Below are 17,852 nucleotides of genomic sequence, written 5' to 3'. Positions count from 1 at the left end.
CTACAGGACCATCATCCTGGCATAAAATATAATGGCTGAAGGTGGTTCTACAGCAGTAGCAACAAAATGGCCCTGCCTCTTGGGGTTCCATCCAAAAAACACAAGAAATGGAGGAACATTTAAAGACACAACAACAACAACAACAATAATAATAATAATAAATAAATAAGTAAACCTAACAATATTCACATAAAAATATGAAAAATGCTTTAAAAATAAAAATAAAAAGGAAAATAAACACAAGCCATGGAATCAACCCCAGTCCACAACACAGCAAAAGTCACAAGTGCCATTTCTTTCTCAAATGCAGTTCATCCATCCATCCATTTTCCAACCCGCTGAATCCGAACACAGGGTCACGGGGGTCTGCTGGAGCCAATCCCAGCCAACACAGGGCACGAACTAATCCTGGGCAGGGTGCCAACCCACCGCAGGACACACACAAACACACCCACCCACCAAGCACACACTGGGGCCAATTTTAGAATCACCAATATTTGTGTGTGTGTGTGTGTGTGTGTGTCTTCATTTTAGGCTGCAAAGCAACAAAATCTGAATATTTTGAAGGGTGCGATCCTTTTCTATACATATTATACATTTTCATTTATATAATATTTGCTATAAATAATCTGTTAAAATATATAACATTGTACTTCCACCCATCCATCCTTTTACAAACTCATTTATCTAAAGCAGCGTCATGGTGAAGATGGTGAAGCCTGACTCGGCAAGCTTCGGGGCATAAGGCAGGGACAATCCCAGGAGAGGGCACCAGTCTGTATCTCTCTCACGCAACAAAAATATGCTTTGGTGATTAGTATTTCTACTTATAGCGGGGAAAATAAACATTGACGCGTTCAATACTTAACTCAGTAAATGTATTTCTAATGGGGCTATTGACATGCAAATTTCACCAGAGGTCAGTAACAACCCAAGTAATACACACATACAAAGAAATCAAAACAAATAAGTCCATAAATTAAGTTATGTGTAATAAAGTGGCAAATTAAATCATCCATCCATCCATTTTCCAACCCGCTGAATCCGAACACAGGGGTACGGGGGTCTGCTGGAGCCAATCCCAGCCAACACAGGGCACAAGGCAGGAAACAATCCTGGGCAGGGTGCCAACCCACCGCAGGACACACACAAACACACCCACCCACCAAGCACACACTGGGGCCAATTTTAGAATCACCAATCCACCTAACCTGCATGTCTTTGGACTGTGGGAGGAAACCAGAGCGCCCAGAGGAAACCCACACAGGCACGGGGAGAACAAGCAAACTCCACGCAGGGAGGACCCGGGAAGCGAACCTGGGTCTCCTAACTGCGAGGCAGCAGCGCTACCACTGCGCCACCGTGCCGCCCCAAATGCAGTTCATTATACTTTATATCTATACATTTTAAGTACTTATTTTATACTCTGAATCAAAATTAAAATGTAATATCACCTCTCATAATCCCAAATTTGTGCATGTTAGGTTAACTGAAACTCAAAACTGCTGACCGCGCCTGCACATGTGCTTGACTGAGCCCTGTGGTCGACTGAGGCTGGTTAATACTTCTGGAATAGGCTGCAGCTCACAGTGCCTTGAAATGGATGAAGCCTGTTTTACAATTTGATGTAATTTTACACTCTGTCCTTCTTTAAAGCTAGCATATTCTGATTTTATTATTATTGAAAATGGTGACATTTTCCATTTTAAAAATAGATGTTTAAAATCTGTCTCTGAAAATACATAATCACTTCACATAGGATATTTAATATAACACCTTTAACATTTTAGCCTGTAAGAAACCGCTTCCAAGCTTAGTTTCTTCATTGTGTCCATGCTGCCCAATGTGTCCCTAAACTGAATTAAGCCCATCTGAAAGCATTACATTATTCACTACTCACAAATTTTCAGTCCTGGGCCCTGAAAGATAGACCAGCCATCTCGATACAGTTAATTCTGCTGGCAACATTTATAGATTGCAGAATTAACAAAAACAATCAGTTTCTTAATGGTGTATTTAATTTCTGCACGTCGTCGTTGTTTTGTCTTATAAAGTGTGGATATCTCTTCATGATTTAACTGAGTGATTTTGGAATAGATTTGACAGGCGAACTTATAAATGTAACGTATTTTGTCATCTGTGAATTCAAATAACGTGTTTACCACATCGATTTGGACTTGTAAAATAATTTTTCATTGTAATTTTAGTGATTTTTGATTTGGAAGTTCTGTTTTGATAATAATTCCTGCTGATTAAACACTTTCAGATATCTTTAAATCCTTCTAGAGAGGTCTTTTAATATTAATTTGGCTAACCATAAATCTAACGGGTATACATGCAAAACAGCCAACAGAGCCATCTGGTGGTACTAACTAAATAAATTCTTGAAACTCATTTCAATTATTTTCCATGTATTTTCAATCAAGCGAACCAGGTCTGACCACTTTCCCTATTCCCACGAACAGTCTCCACCTTTTTCGCGGAGCTGACTGATTAAGTTACTATCAAAATGCGTTTTTCGCATAATTTTAAAATAATGCAGTACGGCTATAAATCGAAATGTGTGGTACAGAATATACAGATTTAACATCACTTTGAAAGGATGCCGTTCAGAATACAGTTCATGTTCATTAAAGATTACCGTAATATTTCAGATCCCGTCAACGTTATTTTAGAACATTACAGTGCTATATACTGAACAAAACTAGCTTAAGTAAAGCTAGTCGTATTATGTACAGGAAAAGACATTGAATAGTGAGTGGAAGAATAAGGAAAACGTAAATTATACGTTTTTGGATAGTTATAAAGGAATTATTGCGATCATAAGCAAAGAGTAACTAATATGGGCGTATTCATATAAATTAATTACAACCATCTGTCTTCACGTGTTGTCATGGAAACTAGCAGCGGTCGACGCGACAAATTAAATACGCCACTTCCGGTGCATTGACCGTTTCCTTCCGCTTAAGCTGTAGCGTGAATCCTACCCAGCAAAAGAGGTAGGGATATCTGAGGTGCGAAGTACTCCTGCCTTGAAAATAACGGGACGGAATGGAAACGGCTGTCAATTTGCACAAGAAAGCAAAACTAAATCACACCTTACCGAACTGGGTGAGTGTACGTTGGGCGTGGATGGCGCAGTCGCAGTTTTTGCTACTGTGTCTACTGGCAAGAATTTGGGATGCTGAGTGTAGTTTGATGAGAAGCCAAACTACAGTGGCTGTTGTTAATGAAACTTTGACACTTGACGTCGCATCTGGTGTATTGACGTCGCATCCCATAACGGAGTCAATCATCAGGGCAGTAGTTGAGCTAACTGAAAGAGGAAGCTTAGTAATCGGTTGTGTAGTTCATATTGTCTGTTCGCGTTACACCAATTGCTTTTCCTGCAAGAATGCATTTTCTTAAAATCAGTGAAACAATTAGGGTGATAAAGATTAAACGTATATAAAGTATGGATCATTGATTCTTGTACATGTACATAATTAAGTGAAATAACCTTGCGGCCACTGTGGCATTTGCGGTGGTGACGTGGCGTTCTCCTAAAATCGTAGCGTTATTTTGGAGATATGAATATGAATGAGTCTCAATCACGACAAGAGGCAGAGCTACCGAAATCCGCGCAGTTACTCTTTATCTTGCTTCATTGTGAGAATCATCCTAGGTATCCTTACTAGTGCATTTATCTGTAAAGTTCAGGTCAGTTAGGCATTAATGTTCAAGTTACTAATTCCAGTAGATTTGGTGGGTTGTTTTAGGGGTACCTTCTAGCAATAAGTGCAGCTTATTTATTAAACCCCTTGGCCATGATTGATTTCTGTATTCTTCTGTATTAAATTACAGTGCAAGTAAAGCAGGTTTTAAAAGTAACATTACTTTTTATAGTTGGGTTACTGGATACAGAACATTTACAGAATTAGTTTATTCATTCTCTGGTGGACCTATGTAAAAGGCAGAAGAATGAATTTGCTTTATTAATGTTGTTTTAATTGGTAAAATTGTTAATTTCCTGCAGACGTCTGAAGAATTCAGAATATTTAATTATACATTTTGAATTGGAAAGTGGTGCTCAGATTTTATCATTTCTTTATTTAATTAATAAATATTCACACTGAGAAAAATATTACGAATTCTAATACTGGGTAGGTCCTCCCTTTGCTCTCATGGTGTGGATTCCACCAGATGTTGGAAGCATTCCTTTGAGATTCCAATCTCTGTTGACATAATTGCATCAAGCAATCTCTGCAGATTTATCTGCTGCACATTTGTCTGCCAGATCTCCTCAATCTTTCATATCCCAAAGTTGATCTGGTGATTGTGAGGAACACTGTACTTCTTGTCATATTAATGAACCCAGCTTGACATGACACTTGCTTTGTGGCGTGGTGCATTATCATGCTGAAAGTAGTACAGTGGAACTTAGGGTCACGACCGTAATTCGTTCCAAAACTCGGGTCATAACCCGATTTGGTTGTGACCCGAAGTAATTTCCCCCATAGGATTGTATGTAAATACAATTAATCCCTTCCAGACCGTACAAACTGTATGTAAATATCCATCCATCCATCCATCCATTTTCCAACCAGCTGAATCCGAACACAGGGTCACGGGGGGTCTGCTGGAGCCAATCCCAGCCAACACAGGGCACAAAGCAGGAACCAATCCCGGGCAGGGTGCCAACCCACCGCAGTGTATGTAAATATATTTTCTTTAAAGATTTTTAAGCACAAATATAGTTAATAATACCATAGAATGCACAGCATAATAGTAAACTAAATGTAAAAACATTGAATAACACAGAGAAAACTAACATTGCAAGAGTTTGTGCTATAGCTCTACAAACCGCTCGCTGAAAACACTTTTTTTAAAATGAGTTTTAAGCACAGGGAAAAAAATGAACATTTGAAAAATCCATAATTTAATAAACAACCAAGAAAAATAACATTGCAACAATGCATGCTATGAACCGATCTCTGTAATCAGAAGTGAAGTGGAGGTTAAAATCCAATAGAAAAGTCTTCATTAAAGACTGTAGGTAGAGTTTGACCATGAAGAGGTACATATGGTCTGCAACAATACTAAAATAGGCAGTGGCATTCAAGAGATGATAGATTGGTTTTGACAGGCTCTAAGTAAGTCAGGAAAACATTCCCCACACCACCACTTCCACTAGCCTGGTCTGTTAACACAAGGCAAGTTGTATGCATGCATGCTATTGGCAACAAATTCTTACCCTACCAATTGTGTGCCTCCACAGCAATCGACATTGAGGCTACGTTTTTCTAGTCTTCATCTGTCCAGGTTTGGTGAGCTTGTGCCCGATGCAGCCTAAGCTTTCTGTTCTTGGCTGTTCTTAACTCTTCTAGCCCATCCACCTCAAGGTTGATGTGTTGTGCATTCCGCTCTTCACAGTTGCACAGAGTGGTTATCTGAGTTGCCATGGCCTTTCTGTCAGCTTGAACAAGTCTGGCCATTCTCCTCTGCACTCTGTTATTAACAAGGTGTTTCCGCCCACAGAACAGCTGCTCACTAGATGTTTTTGTGCCATTGTGAAATACCCAGAGACTGATGCCTGCCTTTCCAAAGGTTGGTTTCTGCTAGCACTCAGTGCTGCCAGGGATTGATAGATAGATAGATAGATACTTTATTAATCCCCAAGGGGAAATTCACATACTCATGCAGCAGCATACTGATTAAAATTTTTTTTTTTTTTTTTTTTTTTATGAAGTTACAGAGTGATAAAAATGCAGGTATAACAAACAGTAACTTTGTATAATGTTAACGTTTACCCCCCCGGGTGGAATTGAAGAGTCGCATGGTGTGGGGGAGGAACGATCTCCTCAGTCTGTCAGTGGCGCAGGACCGTGACAGCAGTCTGTCGCTGAAGCTGCTCCTCTGTCTGGAGATGATACTGTTTTTAGTGGATGCAGTGGATTCTCCATGATTGACAGGAGCCTGCTCAGCGCCCGTCGCTCTGCCACAGATGTCAAACTGTCCAGCTCCGTGGCTACAATAGAGCCTGCGTTCCTCACCAGTTTGTCCAGGCATGAGGCATCCCTTTTCTTTATGATTGGCAGCAGCTCCCCATGATCATTAAATGGATAGATGGATACTCTTAATTTAGTATTTTTAGTTCTGGAGTTTTTTACTCCAGTTTTCTCTCACAGCCCAAAGAAGTGCTGATTATGTGAGTTGCTGTTGCTAAAATGGCTCTAGTGTGTGTGTGTGTGTGTGTGTGTGTGTGCTTACTTTGGGATTTACTAGTACCCTGTCCAGGTGTGGTTTATGCCTTCTGCTCGATGACTGCTAGTATAGGCACTTTATGCCCAGACGCTGCGTAAGTGGGTTGGGAAAATGGATAGGTGTTAAGAAGTCTTATTATAAATTTCCATCAACCAATATTGGATAGTGCAATAATTTTTTTTTTATAATAATATGTGTTTACAGAAGCTTATTCTTGCCACTCAAAAAACTGATTGCATTATTTAGCAATTAGCATTGTGTTTTTTCACAATAGATGTTTCCTAGTGTGGTTGGTATCATTGTGCACACACCTGCTTTGGAAGTCCTGTGATGGCTATTGAGGAATAGATTAAGTATGAGCATATGTGCAACCAAGTGACAATTACTGAACCAAAGTCCTAGATATGTATTTTACTTCTGCATGTGCTGAGATATAACTTTAATTGGCCTAGTTTAGGGTCACAGGAAGCCATTTCTCATCACAGCGGTGTAAGGCAAGAAGCAATCTTATAACATTGGACATATATAGAAGGAGTGATGTAGACAACAAAAAACTGAACAAAAGTTATATGATTACAGTTAATTTTAATCAGGATAAGGTTTAGTAAGTTTGGTACAGATGTTTTAACAGAGCAGAACAGGCACGTAGTTAGGATTTTCAGAGATCAGGGTTTTAGCCCCATCTGTGATTTTTTTTGTTGTGAGCAGTCTTACTCAGATAAAAAAAATTGAAGGGCCTGGGGGCTGTTTATTTGATGACCTTTGATTGCATGTTATGTGTCCTGCGGTGGGTTGGCACCCTGCCCAGGATTGTTTCCTGCCTTGTGCCCTGTGTTGGCTGGGATTGGCTCCAGCAGACCCCCGTGACCCTGTGTTTGGATTCAGCGGGTTAGAAAATGGATGGATGGATGGATGATTGCATGTTAAATACTTTCTTCCCCTCTCCCTCCTCATGCATACTTGATTTTTCCAGCAACAGTAGGCTGCTTCCTGCCTTACACTCCATGCTACTGCGATGATCATTGCCTTTCCTGTGACTCTAAACTGTGCAGAGTAAATTTACTACTCCGCACTTTCATAATTAAATGTATACCTGAATATCTACACTACACTACATATTCATATATATCACTTAAATTGCATGGATTCAGTGTGGTGCTTGAAAACAGTAGCTATGTGAAAACGCAATGCAGATATGAGGAGAACTTACAGCACAAATGCAAAACTGGAGGTGGTGGAGCCTGGACTCGAATCTAGTCTCCTGAATCTGTGAGGTAATGGTGCTAATCACTGTGTCACTATGTTACTCAGTTCATGACTACTTCAAAAGTTAATGGTCAAGTTCATTGATCGTTTACCTCATTGTTATTGTTTTCCTTTAAAAACCTAGAGAGGCCAAGATCATCCAGCGTCAAATTCCCTTTACATTTGCCTTGCATAGTGTGGTATGTGTTGTTTTTTTTTTTGTTTATTTTCTTGCTGTTTTTTAAATCATGTTAAACTGATAAATTCATAATAAAGAGAAATTAGTCTCTTAAACAATACTATTTCATAAACATTCACCTGTCATTCAGCTTATCCACATTTTAATGTGCATTAATAGTCATTTACAATTTACATTTACAATATAAATGTCAGTCAGTCATTGTCCAACCCACTATATCCTAACACAGGGTCACTGGGGTCTGCTAGAGCCAATCCCAACCAACAAAGGGCGCAAGGCAGGAACAAATCCTGGGCAGGGTGCCAGCCCACCACAGGGCACACATACACACCCACACACCAAGCACACACTAGGGACAATTTAGGATCGCCAGTGCAACTAACCTGCATGTCTTTGGACTGTGGGAGGAAACCCATGTAGACACGGGGAGAACACGCAAACTCCACGCAGGGAGGACCCGGGAAGCAAACCCAGGTCTCCTTACTGCTAGGCAGCAGCGCTACCACTGCGCCACTGTGCTACCCTACAATATAAATGTCAACTTAGTAATTCATTCACTATGCCAGTAGTAGTAATGAGACAAAAATAAAGCCAACAAACTTCCATCTTCGGTGTTTTAGAGCATACAGCCTCACTTTGCATGTTGCAATCATTGTTATTGTACATTTTCTTTATTATGAAAATTCACTTCCTTAAATGCTAAGTTGATTTGCTTTGTTTGGTTGAGTTCAGACTTCCTCCTGCATTTCTTGATATTTAGTGTAATCCATTCTTCCTATACTTCTACAGCGTTTCCTGTGCGTCTAGCTGCCACACAACCCCAAAACATGATAAATCCATCTATGTACTTCATAGTTGCCAAAATGTGCTTTTCTTGAAATGCTGCTCGCTCTTTTTATTGTCAAAAAAACCTTTTGAGGTTGTAGCTAAAAAGTTTGATTTTAACTGTATCTTTGCTCAGTACTTGTTTCCAAAATGCTTTTGTCTTATGTAGATGATGTTTTGCATACTTGGATGTTGTTTTTTGTGACAAGATCACAAGGTGAGGTTGCCTCCTGATGGCTTCCCTCTCACTATTCAGTTGATGTTTTTGTCATTTTACAAGGCTTTGTGAAAAGTGAAAGAGTTATTGCACTTAGTTTGTAATGGTGTGTCAGTTTTCACACATTAAAATTATTACTGATATTTCAGCTTTGTTTTTTTCTTATATTTAGTGTTGTCTGTCCTGTAACATTGCTTTATTTGTTAGGTTAATAGTTTTATGTAAGTACCCCATTTTACTTTTGCAGTTCTACAGGCAACAAAGACTTGAGTGATTGATTTAAAACATTTTGGTATTAAACATGATTTGTAGCTTTAATCATTTACTCCTCTGAAATATCGGAACCTCAAATATAAAGTCAGCTATGTTATTAACCTGAAAGGGCTAGCAGTTATCATTACAAACAATTTAATGTCAATAAAATGTAATCTGGGACCAGTGTTCTCACCTTTGTGGCACTTGCCATTATTCCATCAAATTGAGCTTGTTAATGTTAAACCTGCATCATCTTTCACATTACATTTTTCCAGGACTATGGACTTGGTACGCAAAACCTTTAACTACAACTTCTCAATTTATGGTAACAGAGACTTTAATTCCTCTATTTGTAAATTAGACTAGTATATTTACTGTGTTGTTTGAAAGCCCACAACATGCAAGATAAAAGGCCATCGCATAACTAACAACATGTACCTTCAAGCTGCTTTTTAGCTCCCTAACCTGGTAAAGTTTGGTTTTAGATATTGTAGCTATGTTTTTGTGGCTTTTTATCTTATCTTATTAAACAAGTTACAAACTTTGAGCAACATTAAATATAGGACAAAAATTTAAAAAGTGACTATATTTTTATCAAAAGGCTGTATAAGCGAAACTATAAAAATTTCTATAAATGAAAATGACTATACTGTATTTACTAGTTCACAAATTTAAAGTTCATACTACAAAGAATTCAAAGTTAAAACTTAAAAAGTAAAAAATTGAACACAATTTAAGAAATTTATCATTTTGAAAGAAATAAGCTCAATTAGTTACAAAGCCCTTCATTTTCAAGATTAAAGCATTATTTGAATATAAAACTTAAGTGAAAGGAATGAGAAAGATCGTATCAAATTATATAAAAATAACAATGTGGTAAAATATTAATATGATTATCCATACAAAGTTTATTAAAGAAACATTGTATTTGTATTTACAGAATAGGTGTTAAAGCAAAAATTCTAATCCAAAATTTTCTTCTGCCAGATCTTCCTTTATAGAAATCCTTAATTCTGATCTGAAAAATTTCACTGTAGAAAACAATGTTTAATCTCTGACTTGGGTGGGCGACATTGCTGTTATAGTTCTAGCTACATAACAGAAACATGTGGACAAGGAGGGATGACTTCTTCTGTAGTCATTTTCCATGAGTGATTATACTTTCGCACTTCTGTTAAAACTGTTGGCGAAATTTCTGTATTTAGACATCAACTGGTTGTTTTTCCATACTTATGCAGCATAACTTTTCTTTGAAGCATACCTGGACAAAATGGAATGTTTAAAAGTCTAATTCATCATTTGAAGAAGGTGACTCTAAGTTACCGGTTTTTCTAGCTTCTCTGTCTTGTGATTTCAGGAGTTTCAGGTAGTACCTGTGACCCTACTTCAAAGAGTGCCTCTTTTCCTTTAGGTGATTCATTGAAGGAAAATTTGGTTTATGGGATCGATTTAAATAGCATCTATCAGGATTCCATTATCCTTCAAGAGACACTCATTTTTTCATTGCCATCAGCAATTAATCCTCCTTTTTTTTTTTTTTTTTTTTTTTTTTTCAGGCAATATGTGAAAATTTGTTTAAATCATCAGATTGCAGTTTCTTGGTGACAGTAAAAGCGTGAGAAATCAGACTTTCTAATTATGTCACTTGTGCCCACTGGCTTTCAATTAGTGACATATTTTTGTTATCTAGATCGTCATGAAAGATTTTTAGTTTAAGCAGACGCATGTGTTTTCACAGCATGTTGCTTGAACCAAAATGTCTCCTTTTTCCAACACACCTCTGTAGAATAGCATCTTTTTAAAAGGTTTTTGGCTGCAATGACTGCTAGCTTTAACTTGGCAATAGAAAGTATTTGTATGATTACCTTTCAACTAGGGCTGCAACTAATGATTATTTTGGTAGTCGACTAATCGTTCAATTTTTTTTTTCTTTCAATTAGTCACAATTATTTCATGCCTGACTATTTGATGCCTGCAATCTGTGGTTGCACATCCTGTTCTGGGCTCCAGTGCATGTCTTACCTCATTTGCTCACGTCTTTTTTTTTTTTTTTTTTTTTTTTTTTTTTTTTTTTTTTTTCCTCTCCAGCCATCTGGAGTTTTTTTTGTTTTTGTTTTTTCTGTCCTTTGTGGCCATGGGACCTTACTTTTATTCTACAGGTGCTGGTCATAAAATTAGAATATCATGACAGAGTTGATTTATTTCAGTAATTCCATTCAAAATGTGAAACTTGTATATTAGATTCATTCATTACACACAGACTGTTGTATTTCAAATGTTTATTTCTTTTAATGTTGATGATTATAACTGACAACTAATGAAAGTCCCAAATTCAGTATCTCGGAAAATTTAGAATATCAATTAAGACCAATGCAAAAAAAGGATTTTTAGAAATGTTGGCCAACTGAAAGGTATAAACATGAAAAGTATGAGCATGTACAGCACTCAGTATTTAGTTGGGGCTCCTTTGGCCTGGATTACTGCAGCAATGCGGCGTGGCATGGAGTCAATCAGTCTGTGGCACTGCTCAGGTGTTATGAGAGCCCATGTTACTCTGATAGTGGCCTTCAGCTCTTCTGAATTGTTGGGTCTGGCATATTGCATCTTCCTCTTCACAATACCCCATAGATTTTCTATGGGGTTAAGGTCAGGCGAGTTTGCTGGCCAATCAAGAACAGGGATACCTCGGTCCTTAAACCAGGTACTGGTAGCTTTGGCACTTTGTGCAGGTGCCAGGTCCTGTTGGAAAATGAAATCTGCATCTCCACAAAGTTCGTCAGCAGCAGGAAGCATGAAGTGCTCTAAAACTTCCTGGTAGATGGCTGCGTTGACCTTGGACCTCAGAAAACACAATGGACCAACACCAGCAGATGACATGGCACCCCAAACCATCACTGACTGGAAAATTTACACTGGACCTCACGCAATGTGGATTCTGTGCCTCTCCTCTCTTCCTCCAGACTCTGGGACCTTGATTTCCAAAGGAAATGTAAAATTTAGTTTCATCAGAGAACATAACTTTGGACCACTCAGCAGCAGTCCAGTCCTTTTTGTCTTTAGCCCAGGCGAGACGCTTCTGACGCTGTCTCTTGTTCAAGAGTGGCTTGACACAAGGAATGCGACAGCTGAAACCCATGTCTTGCATACGTCTGTGCGTGGTGGTTCTTGAAGCACTGACTCCAGCTGCAGTCCAGTCTTTGTGACTCTCCTCCACATTTTTGAATGGGTTTTGTTTCTCAATCCTCTCCAGGGTGCGGTTATCCCTATTGCTTGTACACTTTTTTTCTACCACATCTTGTCCTTCCCTTTGCCTCTCTATTAATGTGCTTGGACACAGAGCTCTGTGAACAGCCAGCCTCTTTAGCAATGACCTTTTGTGTCTTGCCCTCCTTGTGCAAGGTGTCAGTGGTCGTCTTTTGGACAACTGTCAAGTCAGCAGTCTTCCCCATGATTGTGTAGCCTACAGAACTAGACTGAGAAACCATTTAAAGGCTTTTGCAGGTGTTTTGAGTTAATTAGCTGATTAGAGTGTGGCACCAGGTGTCTTCAATATTGAACCTTTTCACAATTATTCTAATTTTCCGAGATACTGAATTTGGGACTTTCATTAGTTGTCAGTTATAATCATCAACATTAAAAGAAATAAACATTTGAAATACATCAGTCTGTGTGTAATGAATGAATGAATCTAATATACAAGTTTCACTTTTTGAATGGAATTACTGAAATAAATCAACTTTGTCATGATATTCTAATTTTATGACCAGCACCTGTATGTTGATTAGTGTTCCCTCATTTTAATTCTTATTTGTTTTGTCTTTTTTCTTTCTTCATCATGTAAAGTACTTTGAGCTGCATTATTTGCATAAAAATGTCCATCCATCCATTTTCCAACCCGCTGAATCCGAACACAGGGTCACGGGGGTCTGCTGGAGCCAATCCCAGCCAACACAGGGCACAAGGCAGGGAACCAATCCTGGGCAGGGTGCCAACCCACCGCAGGACACACACAAACACAAACACACACCAAGCACACACTAGGGCCAATTTAGAAACACCAATCCACCTAACCTGCACGTCTTTGGACTGTGGGAGGAAACCGGAGCGCCCGGAGGTAACCCACGCAGACACGGGGAGAACATGATTAAAATTAATAATAACCAAATTAAAATAATCACCAGTGAAACCATGAATTTGAAAATAATCAGATGTTTTATATTAGTGTGACCATCACAATAAAAAAATACATTAAACAATACAAACTAAAGTGCACAAAGTCTTTAAACAAAAAAAGTGCATTTAGTTTAACCAAAAATGGCCACTGGTGTGTCTTAAAGTCCAAAAGTTTAAATAAAGCTTCAATTCAAATAAAACAATAATGTACAGTTTATAAAAGTTTCAGTTCATATATTCCTGATTGCAGTGCAGGAACGTGAGCATTTTGGCATGCTCTGTTGTGAGGCTGGCTGCCTTCTTTGAGACAGTGTTCCCAGCTGCTGAGAAGAAACGCTCAGGGGGAGTAGAGGTAGCAGGAATACACAAGAATGATTTTGTAGACAAAGATGTTTAAATCCTCACACTCTGAAGGAAAAGTGTTGTAGTTTATCACATCATGTACTATATTATGTCAAAATAAAAAATAACGGACTAAAATATGTAACAAGCTAATTACTGATATACTCCAAAACACAAGTTACCTAACGTTAGTTTGAGATGGTTTACTATTCATATGAACTCAAATATTATACGAAAAAAGAAATAAAAAAAACTAGGACGGTTCAGCTACTCCTATTTTCTCGTTTACTATAGCTCCAAACACGTTAGCAAACATAACTGAAATTATATTCACTTAACTCTTAAACCGCCAGAACTGGTTATAGTCGGTTCCCAATGTAATTTGGAAGCACGCCGAAGCCGAGTATATGCGGCGACGTACATTCATTGAACTCCACAACATGCTAAAGTTGTTTCTCAGTGCAATTTGCCAGCATGCCGGAGCCGAGTATATTTGGCAACGTACATTCATTGAACCCCGCAACCAGCTATATTTGCTTCACAGAGCAATTTGCCTGCACGCCAGAGCTGATCAGTCAGCGCTGTATATTCGTTGAGCAGCCAGCTCATGACTACTGCTGCCCCTGCAGAACTACAGCATAACTGTCCCTAGGATTCAGCCGCTGCACTAGGTGAGCCTGCCAGTGTCAGCGTTTACCTCTGTGTGTTTGTGTGTAGCCAGTTCAAGTGCAGTTGGCTCTATGATTTACTGAATTTCATCAATAGCTTCAGTTGCACCTTGAACATATAATAGATTTTTTCAGTAAGTTTTTTTAAATTTTTTTTATAGTTTTTACAGTTCATTTGCAGTGTGTAAAATGATCTGTGCTGCAGTAATTGTGATGCTCTTTGCATGAAAAAAAATACATGTTCCATTAAAATTTAACATTTTCTTTGTGAATTGTGACATTTACTTAAGTGCAGCTAAAAAGTATTTGGCGTCCAGGGGTGCATTAACCCCCAAGTATGTGTCGGTTTAAGGGTTAACTATCATTGTCGAAACCTTGATATACACATTATAGTACAAATATCAACGTTAACACGTGACATTAACTTTACTCGCTAAAACTTACCTCTCAAGAGGGCAGCATCACAGCTCCAGGATGCTTGCGTTTCAGATGCTCATGCATCGCTGCGGTGCAACTGTGAAAAGAAAGCTCCACTTTGCATAATCTGCATTCAACTTTTTTTTTTCTTTTTCGGTGAAGTGCTCCCACACTTTAGAAAGTTCCTGTCTCAATTTTTTTCCATTTCCTTCCCCCTCTTCTATCTGACTCGCCATTGCAGCCACGTTTATTTTCCTCTACATTCTTCTTTTTCTCAGATGTTCGTCTTTGTTGGTAGGACTGTGTGCAGTCTTGACAAACAATAACAAATGATACTGCCCCCAGACGTTCATGTAGTGCATTGCAGTTACAAAAACCAATGTGGTTCTTTGTGACTGGAGCCTCTATTGAAGGTTCTGTTTATGACGTGTCGACGATTTTTTGTAGTCGTCATCCTCAATTACGCCAACTAATCATTGCATCCCTACTTTCAACACATCTTTTATTGCGTCTTTCAGTGTATGCACAGCACAATGTTATGTTGAAATGGAAATAGCTTAGATGCTTCTTCAGCAATGTCATCTAATATTTCACTGCTCTGTCTTATTGTTGAGTCAGTTGTGGGAATGTCATCTTCATCTTCCAATATTTGTGTACTTTGATAGTATTATTTTCTCAATTGTGCTTAACATGTTTGAAGCATTATCTGTTACTGGCTGCTTTAGAATTTAGCACACCTGGAGTCCATTTAAGGAAACGAGTTCAGAGGTGTGGCCTAGAATTACTTTGACTGATAAAAAAACACTATAAAGTTTGAGTCAACTTTTGACAAGATGCATATCCAGATTAGAATCATGCCTCACACAAAAGAGCTGTCTGAAGAGCTACGATCGAGAATTGTTAATCTGTGTAAGGCTGGAAAGGGATACAAAGTCATCGGAAAGATCTATATTACTAAACGACAGTTTAATTTATGCACGGCAGACGCACCGAAGCGCATGCGCACTTCGCCGCAGCGCCCCAGAGTCAAACCCAGTGGCTTCCCAGAGTCAGTAGGTGGCGCCCAAACAACACAACCTGTAAACTAAACTTGCTCTAATCCACTGTGCCAGCAGTCAGTGTGTGTAAGTTGGAGTATGCTTCCTAACAGTAAACGACTTCTACCTAACGATACAGCCACAGAACAACAAAGACGAGACCGCATGGATAAAAACAATACACGGAGGCTCCTACGACGCGCTTCAGACACACCAGAAGCAAAGACGTCACGGCTCTATGATGAAAGAGCGAAGCGCATGCGCACTTCGCCGCAGAGCCCCAGAGTCAAACCCAGTGGCTTCCCAGAGTCAGTGCGTGGCGCCCAAACACCAAGACGCACCCATCCTCCAAATATCGGAGAACAGAAAGTGATTTCCATTCTTGGATTTGCGATTCTTTTGAGAATCGCGGGCTTGCTAGTTTTAGATATTCATCAGTCTATTGTTAGGCAAGTTGTCTATAAATGGAGACAATTTGGTATTGTGGCTACTCTGCCTAGAAGCGGGCGCCCTGCCAAGATGAACCCAAGAGCACAGTGCAAAGTCAGCAATGAGGTAAAGAAGAACCCTAGAGTGATAGCAAAGGACTTGAAGTCATTAGAACTGGCTAACATCTCTGTTCATGAGTCAGCTATATGCAAAACATTGAACAAGAAAGGAGTCCATGGCAGGACACCAAGAAGGAAGCCACTGCTATCAAAAAAGAGCATTGCTGAACACCTAAAGTTTGCAAAAGAGCACTTGGACACTCCATAACAGTACTGGGAAAATGTTTTGTGGAGCGATGAGACCAAAATTGAACAATTTGGGAGGAACAAGCAGAACTTCATTTGACATTAAAAGGGCATTGCATATCAACATCAAAACATCATCCCTACAGTAAAGTATGGTGGAGGGAACATCATGATTTGGGCCTGCTTTGCTGCATCAGGGCCTGGACAGCTTGCAATCATTGAGGCGGGAAAATGAATTCACAAGTTTTAACAACAGATTCTCCAGGATAATATGAGGGTGTCTGTCCACTTAAGCTCAGAAGAGGCTGGGTGATGCAGCAGGACAATGACCCCAAACATTGCAGCAAATCCACAGCAAAGTGGCTTCAGAAGAATAAACTTTGCCTTTTGGAATGGACCAGTCAGAGCCCAGATCTCAGTCCTATTGAGATGCTGTGGAATGACTTGGAGAGCCATACACAGAAGACAACCAAAGAATATGGAAGAGTTAAGGCAGTTCTGCAGGGAAGAATGGGCTAAAATTCCCCCCGCACAATGTGTAGGTCTGATCTGCAGCTACAGGAAGCTCCTGGTTGAGGTCATTGCTGCCAAAGGAGGGTCAACCAGTTATTAAATCCCAAGGTTCACTTACTTTTTCCACTACATCTGTGAACGTTGAATGCGTTTGTAAAATAAAGACATGAAAGAGTAGATTTTTTTTTTGTGTGTCATTGGCTTAAGCTCATTGTGTATATCAGTACCTGTGACTTGGATGAAGATCAGATCACTTTTTATGACCAATTCATACAGTAAATCAGATTATTCCAAAGGGTTCACATACTTTTTACTTTGACTGGTAATTTTCATTTTAAATTCGAAATCAATTTTTAAAACTTTTTCACTAACTTCTGAAAATATTCATTGGTGTGATGTTCCTAGCTGCCCTATACTCCCAATGTCCATGGTATAATTTTACTGATTTCATTGATAGCAAAATGGTTGACTCTGTGACACATGCATGAATTATTATTTATTTTTTTTTTTTTTAAGCCAAATGTCCCTTCAGATTTTTTTTCAAAGCTCTTCTTTCTTATATTTGATACCTTTACCAGTTTCTCGATACTTTCTCTTTCTAGAAAAACTCCAAATTTTCAAGTCCCCATTTAAACCTAAATAGGCTCACTGTGGAAAGAGAGATGATGGTGAAAAAAGTGTACTTATTTCAATGATGTATTTTTTTTTATTTTATTTTTTTTTATTTAAACTTTCCTGATGTGATTGTTATGGTAACTTTGTCATCAGCAAAAAAAATCTGAGAGTTCTGTTTGCCCTCCACAACATTTCTGATGGTTTTTTTTTTTTTTTGTTGCTCCAAAGTCAATAGAGTATTTATTTATATTTCCATTTCTCTCAAGTACAACTTCTAACACATCGGATGAAAATGTTGCAAATATCTTTTGAAATTTCATGCTCTTGTAGGTGCATTTATTTAAGAACCTGTAAGACTATTGATTTTTT

At 38.8% G+C, this 17,852-nt stretch overlaps 1 protein-coding gene across 1 annotated transcript in view; it reads left to right on the top strand.

Annotated features, from left to right (window-relative positions):
• Window positions 1–2,942: 2,942 nt before the first annotated feature.
• Window positions 2,943–17,852, top strand: part of LOC127528833 (bifunctional 3'-phosphoadenosine 5'-phosphosulfate synthase 1-like) — a 45,833-nt gene continuing 30,923 nt past the window's right edge. Inside the window, exon 1 of the mRNA XM_051929965.1 lies at window positions 2,943–3,111. Within this exon, the coding sequence (XP_051785925.1) occupies window positions 3,052–3,111 (60 nt within the window). The 5' untranslated portion in view covers window positions 2,943–3,051. The remainder of the gene's footprint in view (window positions 3,112–17,852) is intronic.

This window comes from Erpetoichthys calabaricus, chromosome 7 (assembly GCF_900747795.2).
Source record: "Erpetoichthys calabaricus chromosome 7, fErpCal1.3, whole genome shotgun sequence".
Classification (NCBI taxonomy): Eukaryota; Metazoa; Chordata; class Cladistia; order Polypteriformes; family Polypteridae; genus Erpetoichthys; species Erpetoichthys calabaricus.
The sequence above is the reverse complement of the archived record's forward strand: the minus strand, read 5'-3'. Positions and strand labels throughout refer to the sequence as shown.